This window comes from Otolemur garnettii, unplaced genomic scaffold (assembly GCF_000181295.1).
Source record: "Otolemur garnettii isolate 467f Iridium unplaced genomic scaffold, OtoGar3 scaffold00067, whole genome shotgun sequence".
Lineage (NCBI taxonomy): Eukaryota > Metazoa > Chordata > Mammalia > Primates > Galagidae > Otolemur > Otolemur garnettii.
The window spans coordinates 3,809,753-3,817,976 of NW_003852462.1; the positions used below are offsets into that span (position 1 = coordinate 3,809,753).

At 59.4% G+C, this 8,224-nt stretch overlaps 1 protein-coding gene across 1 annotated transcript in view; it reads left to right on the forward strand.

The window, feature by feature from the left end:
* Window positions 1-1,478: 1,478 nt before the first annotated feature.
* Window positions 1,479-8,224, forward strand: part of RNF207 (ring finger protein 207) — an 11,242-nt gene continuing 4,496 nt past the window's right edge. The window contains exons 1-15 of the mRNA XM_003793223.3: window positions 1,479-1,982; window positions 2,724-2,856; window positions 3,644-3,788; window positions 3,883-3,964; window positions 4,034-4,109; window positions 4,192-4,317; window positions 4,713-4,759; window positions 4,850-4,922; window positions 4,995-5,063; window positions 5,659-5,727; window positions 5,807-5,901; window positions 6,572-6,758; window positions 6,924-7,109; window positions 7,339-7,390; window positions 7,702-7,819. Of these exons, the coding sequence (XP_003793271.1) occupies window positions 1,792-1,982; window positions 2,724-2,856; window positions 3,644-3,788; window positions 3,883-3,964; window positions 4,034-4,109; window positions 4,192-4,317; window positions 4,713-4,759; window positions 4,850-4,922; window positions 4,995-5,063; window positions 5,659-5,727; window positions 5,807-5,901; window positions 6,572-6,758; window positions 6,924-7,109; window positions 7,339-7,390; window positions 7,702-7,819 (1,649 nt within the window). The 5' untranslated portion in view covers window positions 1,479-1,791. The remainder of the gene's footprint in view (window positions 1,983-2,723; window positions 2,857-3,643; window positions 3,789-3,882; window positions 3,965-4,033; window positions 4,110-4,191; window positions 4,318-4,712; window positions 4,760-4,849; window positions 4,923-4,994; window positions 5,064-5,658; window positions 5,728-5,806; window positions 5,902-6,571; window positions 6,759-6,923; window positions 7,110-7,338; window positions 7,391-7,701; window positions 7,820-8,224) is intronic.

Below are 8,224 nucleotides of genomic sequence, written 5' to 3' on the forward strand. Positions count from 1 at the left end.
TTGGTTGCAGCCATCACCACTGTTTGGCAGGCCCAGGCTGGATCCCAACCCGCCACCCTAGGTGTATGTGGCTGGCGCCCTAGCCACCCAAGCCACAGGTGCCAAGCCTCTCCCAGGTTTTTTGTTTGTTTGTTTTGTTTAGTTTTGAGACCAAATCTCACTTTGTTGCCTCAAACTCTTGGGCTCAAGTGATCCTCTTGCCTCAGCCTCCCAAATAGCTGAGATTACAGGCACCTGTCACAAAGCCTGTCTATTTTTTAGAGATGGGGGAGTTCTCTTGCTCAGGGTGGTCTGGAACTCCTGAATTCAGGCAATCCAGCCTCCCTCGGCCTCCCAGAGTGCTAGGATCACAGGTGTGAGCCACCACACCTGGCCCATCTCCTGGTTTATTAGTATGCTCCTTATTCGATATCTTCTTTATAATTGTTGTTTTTAGAGACAGGCTCTGGCTATATTGCCCAGGCTGATCTTGAACTCCTGCCTCATGTAGTGCTCCAACCTCAGCCTCTCCAGTAGCTGGGACTAGAGGTGAGCCACCCACCAGCTACTGAGCATTTTCTGTGAGGCAGGCTCTGGGCTTGCCTCTGCAATTGCAAGAGGGGCAGAAACAGGACGCTGCAGGTAACAGTTGGAGAAAGCTGATAAATGATCACGTCGACCTAGGTGTGGAGGGCACTCGGGAGAAAATAAGACTGGGATAAACACGCATCTGCCAGGCCAAAAGCAGCAGAAGAGGCCCTGCCACCTCCCCTCCCAGCTTCCAAACTCTCACCCACTTTGCAGGTTTCAGCTGGCTTTAGGGCTGGGGCTTTAATTATTTGGAAGTCCAGTAAGTGCATTTGACGCGCGTTATTCCATTATGGTCTCGCCGCTTTATAAGGAGCCCGGACCTATTTTCCCCCAGAGACTGGAGAAGTCAGTCTCTTGGCCGGGAGCCTGCATCTAGCCAAAGGCAGGTCCGGGATTCCTCTGGTTCAGTTCCCAAGCTCTAGAATGTCTGCGGAGGGCGCCGCTGCTCTCCGGCGCCCCCCAGTTGGCGGTGGAGGAGATGGGGCTGCGGGGACCATTTCTGTTCAGACCCAAGTCTGGTGAAAGAGAGAGGACGAGCTAGGGGACCCTGCATCCCTGAACACCTGCAGCCCAGCTCCTCCGTCCAGCTCTGAGCGGCTTGCGACTCGGGGCTCTGTCATCCCCAGGGGCGGGTCCAGTCCAAGCTTGGACCCTTGCCTGACACTGTCCATTCCAGCTCTCGCCGACTTCGGTTAGGGCCCCCTCCGCGCGGTGTGGGAGCTGCAGCCCAGGGGAAGGTGGGCGGGAGCATCGCGCCCCCAGCAACACTGTCGCCTGCGGGTGACCCAGCAGACACCGGGCAGGGAATTCCGAGGGTGGGAGTGAGGAGAGGCTTGGCATCAGTTGGAAGCTATGCGCCGGCCAGACGCCTGACCTTCCAGGGCCAGTGACTCCTTGGGTTTGGCAGGGCGACAGCGTGGGTGCTGGAAGCGGAGTTCGGAGCTCACTCGGAGCGCGGGCCAGCGGGGATAGGGTCCGAGGGCGGTCAGCTCGCAGTAAGCAGCCCGGCGGACAGGTACAGGGGCCCGGCCGCTCGCCAGCACCCTACAGTCTCCGGCGCACGCCCACTCCTGCTCTGGGGCGCTCCACGCTCCTCCCCGCATCACAGCCGCTGGACGCCCCGTCGGGAACAGGCCGAACAGGAAGGAGGGTGCCGGCGTCTGGCGGGAGCCGCGGAGGCTAGCCCTCGCTTCGTGCGCTTCCCAGCCCCAGTCCTTGCAAATGTCAGGAGCTATCTTCACGCCCCTGGAGGGCCCGAACTCCCTGGACACCACAAGCGGTCACCCGCTGGTGTGCCCGCTGTGCCACTCACAGTTTGAGCGCCCGTGCCTGCTGGACTGCTTCCACGACTTCTGCACCGACTGCCTGCGTGGTCGTGCAACAGATGGCCGCCTCACCTGCCCAATATGCCAGTGAGTGCCCCAAAGTCCCAACAGACCAGGGCCTGGAGGCCACGGTTAGCTCCCGCTGGAGGGGGACCCGGAGGGGAAGAGAATAAGACTTAGACTCCAGACAAAATGGCTGGCAGAGGCTGTACCAAATCCACAGCTCTCTGTACCAGAATCTGCAAGCTCTGGCCCATTTTACAGATTAGTTAACCGGGTGGTGAGAGAAGTCACTGGCCCAAGGCCTCCCTTAAAAAGTTACTAGATAGCGCAGTTCCTGTGACTCAAAGGAGTAGGGCACCTGTCCCATGTGTGGGAGGTGGCAGGTTCACACCCAGCCCCTGGCCAAAAACTGCCAAAAAAAAAAAAAAAAGTTACTACATAGAAGGCAAGGGTGGGGCTCAAGCTAGGGTCAGGATACTTTAGGGGTCCTTGAAGTCTTAGGTCAATATAGCCATTGTTATGTGGAATCAGGATACCAGGGGTGGTCCTAAAATTGCCCAATGCAGTGGTAGGACGCTGAGGGGGGAGGCTTCTGTTTTTGACACCGGGGGCACCAACTTCACCATCTTGCAAGGTTGTACGGGATTGAGCCAGAGTAGAGACAGTCAGCTTAAGTGCTGGCTGTGATATTTATAGCAGGCCCTAGGGCTGCAATGCACCCACCTCCCAACACAGCTATTTTAGCTTCAGCCTGGAATGTGAGGGGTGGGGGCAGAGAGCCTCAGGGAATGGGGTGTCTGGATCTTGGCTACTGCCTCTCCGCAGACACCAAACGGTGATGAAGGGTCCCAGTGGCCTCCCGCCAGTGGACCGGCTGCTGCAGTTCCTGGTGGACAGCTCCGGGGATGGCGTGGAGGCAGTGCACTGTGCCAACTGTGACCTGGAGTGCAGCAAGCAGGCAGGGGCAGCAGGGGGCGGGGTGGGGAGCACTGGGTACCAGGGGCTTGCACCATGCACCCAACACAGCCTCAGAGGATGACCAACAAGTGGGTTCTCCAACACCTCCCTCAGGCACCTTGGGCCCCTAAAATGGGTCCTCTTACAGAGTTAGGGAGACTAAGGTCCAGAATAAATGGCATGTGACCAGCTATAGCTCAAGGGGAAGTGAGGACAGCATGCTATGGCCTATAGAGGTGAGACAGGTATTGGGGGTTGGGAGGATGGCCCTGCAGGGGCAACACCTGGGGGGCAGGGGTTGCTGGACAAGTGCTGAGAAATGTGTGGCCCAGAAGTACAGTAAGGAGCAGCAGGAGGTGAGGAAACGGCCTGGAATGCTGAGGTAAGGACTTGGGGGTTGTTCTGTCAACCACTGTTTAGGTCAATGCCACAGCTGCAACCCAGGCCCTGGACTCTAAGGCCCTGAATCTGGCCTAAGCAAGGGAATCTGCTTGTAAGCCAAATGGCAAATGCAGTCTCTGCCCTCTCTCCCCACCCACCCATGGAATGCCCCTCCAAGCCCTTCAGGGTAGCTGCCCCTTCCTGGACATACCCAGTCTCTGAGCCTCAGAGAACCCTCATCTGTGAACTGGGTATGTTAGAGCACTGAGTGTGGGGATTAGAGAGCACTGCAGGTCGGCTGCACCTGCCCCAGTCTGGGGCTCACGGACCCCGACTGCTGCAGTTCTGGGGCTCCAGGCGGCCCTGCTCCAGCTGATGGGCCGCCTGAGCCCGTGCTCCGCCCGCAGGATGCCGAGACCATGTGCTTCTGCAACACCTGCGGGCAGGCTCTGTGCGCGCGCTGCCGCGACGAAACGCACCGGGCGCGCATGTTCACATGCCACGACATCGTGGCCCTGGGCCAGCGCAGCCGCGACGTGCCCCAGAAGTGCAGTGAGTAAGGCATGCGGAGCTCGGGGCCAGGCCAGCCGGGAGTGAGGACCTGGGTGGACACTGCCCGAACACTCACTGCCGGCCCGCTCTGCAGCGCTGCACGCGGAGCCCTACCTCATGTTCTCCACCGACAAGAAGTCGCTACTGTGCATCCGCTGCTTCCGGGACATGCAGGGGTGGGTAGAGCAAACAGGAGGGGACGGGGGAGGGGAGGCTGGAGCTGGTCTCACCCGCAGCTCCTGCAGGGAGAGCCGGGCCCACTGCGTGGACCTGGAGTCGGCTTATGTGCAGGGCTGCGAGCGACTGGAGCAGGCAGTGTTGGTGAGCGCGGTCCTGGCCTGCCCTCGTGGGGGTGTGGGGACACTAGATGGAGCCCACAAGCCTGAGCCCGCCCTGTCCGCAGGCCGTGAAGGCCCTGCAGACGGCCACACGGGAGGCCATCTCGCTGCTGCAGGCCATGGTGGAGGAGGTGCGACGCAGCGCAGCCGAGGAGGAGGCCGCCATCCACACGCTCTTCAGCACCATGCAGGTGAGGGGCGGGGAGGGCCAGGCAGTAACAGCCCTGCAGCCCCGCAGTCCTGAGCGGGCGCTGGGATATAGTCAGGGCAGAACCCCCTGCCCTTGCGGCGTTTCCAGTGTAGCAGGGCAGCCGGCATTGAACTGCGTTCTAGGAGTTACCTGGTCACGGTAGCCAGAAGAGTTCCAGAAGGGAAGCCTGAGCCTGCCCTAGGCTAGTGTCGGTGGAGGTGAGGGAGGGGTCAGGGACGACTTCCCTTAAGACATTTAAGGTGAGGGTTCCCAGGCAGTCAGGCATGGGTGCAAAAAGGCAGGCTTCTGGCCTCATAGCAGGGCTAGGACCCCAGGGAAGTGTGCCTGAGGGAGGTGGCAGGCTGGGCTTGCAGGTCAGGACCGACTGTCTCCCAGGACAAGCTGGCAGAGAGGAAGGTGCTGCTGCTGCAGGCCGTGCAGAGGTGAGTGCTGGTGGCCTCAGAGAAGGCACTGCAGTAGGGCAGGTGGGGTGGGCAGCCCTCCTGAGACCAGGCAGCCTGCCCCTCCCCCAGCCAGTACCAGGAGAAGGACAAAGCCTTCAAGGAGCAGCTCTCTCACTTAGCCATCTTGCTGCCCACACTGCAGGTAACGGGATATGGGGAGTGGGGCTGGGTCCCTCCCCTGCAGCCAGGCGCTGAGCAGCATCCTCTCCCACAGGTTCACCTGGTCATCTGCTCTTCCTTCCTCAGCCTGGCCAGCAAGGCCGAGTTCCTGGACCTGGGCTATGTGAGTCTCCCCAGCCCCTGCAAGCCTCTCCCATTAGAGGCACACCCTGTATACCCAACATAGCCTGTCACCTGGGGGCTAGACCAGGGGTCTCTGGACTGACCTTCTCCTCCTTCCCATCATCTACAAAATCCTAGGGGACCAGGAGAGTCCCTTTTAAAAGGAGAGTGAAGGCCAGGTGCAGTGGCTCACGCCCATAATCCTAGCACTCTGGGAGGCCAAGGCAGGTGTATTGCTTGAGCTCATGAGTTCAAGACCAGCCTGAGCAAAAGCAAGACTCCATCTCTACTAAAAACAGAAAAACTGAGGCAAGAGGATTGCTTGAACCTGAGTTGGAGGTTGCTGTAAGCCACTGCACTCTACCCAGGGTGACAGCTTGCAACTCTTGTCTCAAAAAAAAAAAAAAAAAAGACAGTGAAAGCTGGAGGGGAGCATAGGCCTTGCCAGTTCCTCTCCTGCAGATGTGGGGATGGGGTTGAGGGAACTGGGGGAGGGTTGGACCCACTAAGGGACACCAGGTAAAGTGCCAAAGACAGACTTGCTCTGGGTCTCCACCCTCCACCTCTTCCCTGGGCCCCTGGCTGCCCCTGGGCAGGAGCTGCTGGAGAGGCTGCAGGGCATCGTCACACAGCCACACCGCCTGAGGCCAGCACAGAGCAGCAAGGTGTGCAGGAGGCCAGGCGGGCTGGGGTCTGGGCCCTGAGGTAATGGGGGCTGCCTCACGAGTCCATCCCACCGCCCAGATCGCCAGTGACCACCGCGCTGAGTTCGCACGTTGTCTGGAGCCACTGCTGCTGCTGGGGCCCCGTTGTGGGGTCACTGCCGGTGGCGCCAACTCGTGAGCAGTGGCAGAGGGGTGGGGGGGGTGCACAAGGTCCCGGTCATGGCGGAGGGGGTGCCAAGGGGCAGGATCATCCCAGAAAGGCCAGGCATAGCTCTTCCCTGGGTCGGTTCGCCAAGCCCCTGGGTGTCTGGCACCTGAAAGGCCATGCCAGAGGGTAATTCTGCCCAGCTGGCAGCAGCCCCAGGGATGCTCTGACAGACACGGGGCAGACCTGATGTGGAGCTTGGCCAATGGTGGAGGTGAGGACAGGGGATGCCCCCAATCAGGGTGGGGCACCTAGGGCTGCTGCCAGGGTAGCTGAAGGCCAGACCTGATTCCTGGGCCCAACAGAGACCCCCAGGCGCCCCCTGTAGAGCTAGGAGAAATGCTGAAACTGGCACAGGTGACCCAAAGTGATTGGGTGTCAGCTTATACTTCCTCTGTGAACGCACCATTTACTTGAGACTAGCCCTGGCAGCATCCCCATGGACTGGCCCTTGGCTGCACCCTGGAACCACAATGGGGAACTTTAAACAATAGATGGGGATGTGGCCAGGTCCAGCCTTGCAGCCTGTTTTCATAGCTCCCAAGGCTCTGCTGTGCTCTAGGTGCTGGAGAGGGTTGGGGGTAGGGAGTGGAGGGGTGGGGGGGAGGCAGACTGCAGGCACACTGACTCTCTCCCCAGGCTGGCAGGAGGCTCAGGCCCCAAGGCGCTGATGGGGCTCTGCTGCCCATCCCCAGTGGGAAAGATGTTGGTGTCTCCAGTCCAAAAGCCCACACCACACCGGTCCATCAGCACCAAGGTGCTGCTGGCTGAGGGCAAAGACACACCCTTCACAGAGCACTGCCGCCACTATGAGGACTCCTACCGGGTGAGGGCGCTGGGGACCTGCAGTGGGAAAGGCCCCTACCTGTTCCTCACCAAGGTGCGCTGAGGGACAAAGCCAGTTGTCCTGGCTGCCCAAGCTTGGAAGCCATCCCTCCCCCAGGCTCCTGGCAGTGAAAACAGCCTGTGGTGACCCTAAGTCCCCATGTAGCACCTGCAGGTGGACATGCAGAACCTGAAGGACCAGGTGCAGGAGCTGCATCGGGACCTCACCAAGCACCACTCACTCATCAAGGCTGACATCATGGGGGACATCCTACACAAGACCCTGCAGCTGGACACAAGGATCGCCTCGGAGTACGCCTCCACGGAGTGCATGAGAGCAGTCTTCCAGGAGGTACCACCCCTCTGGAACCTAACTCCAGCCCCACCCACCAGGCAGGGAGGGGGAGAAAGAGGATCTGGCCCCACAAGACCCTCACCCCATGAGACTTTCATGTGGCAGGTTCTGCAGCCACGCAGACCTGGCTGGGGGTGCAGTATGGCTCTCGGTAGCTAGAGACAGAAATGCCACCAGTGGAATTCCAATTCACTGCCACAGCCAACGTCCAACTTTTGTCTTTCAGATTTGGGAGGAATCCTATCAGCGCGTGGCTGAGGAGCAGGAGCTTTATGAAGGTCCCAGGCAGCTGGCTGCTGAGGGAACTTCTTGTCTGGAGCTAACCCATGTGCTAGCAGAGGAGGAAGTCAGAGTCAGCCACTAACCAGATAGGCATCCCCACAGCCCTCCCCTTAGCCCCTGACTTGCCTCGGGCTGCTAACTGGCTCCATCCTCAAGGTCAGGACTCAGTGAGTAGAAGGCCCTCCGTGAGAGCCGTGCTGTGTAGTTAGAGGTAATCATTGAAACAGTTGGAGTATTTAGATGGTACCAGGCTTGAGTAAGAATCTGAGCCAACAAGCCCCAATGCTCTGGCCTTTGGCCCCCACAGCCCAGCTTCACGACCTTCTCCAGCTGAAGCAGGAGAATGCCCACCTGACCGCCATCACCAAGCAGATCATACCCTATGTCCAATCCATTGCCAAGGTGAAGGAGCGGCTGGAGCCCAGGTGAGGCCAGGGAGTGTTCCCAGAGCCTCTGTCACTGTTCAGAATGCACAGAGGAAAGGCACCATATGTTCAGGGCCCTTTTCAGGGAAGTCAGTGGGTCACATCATGAGGGTTTACTCAGGGCATCTGGGCAGACCAGGTGCCAGACATCTGCAAAAAACATGGTCACAGTCAGTGGGCTGCTCTGAGTTTTTGCTTCTAGACAGAATTGATACCTCTAGTCCTCAGGAGTAGGTCAAAACAGAAGGTACTTCTTGGGAGGTGTCATGAGGGTCTTCAGCTGATCCAAGCAGCAGGACGTGGAAGGGAGAACAGGAACAACAGGTTAAGATGAGCCAAGTCCGGCTCGGCGCCTATAGCTCAACCGGCTAAGGCGCCAGCCACGTACACCTAAGGTGGCGGGTT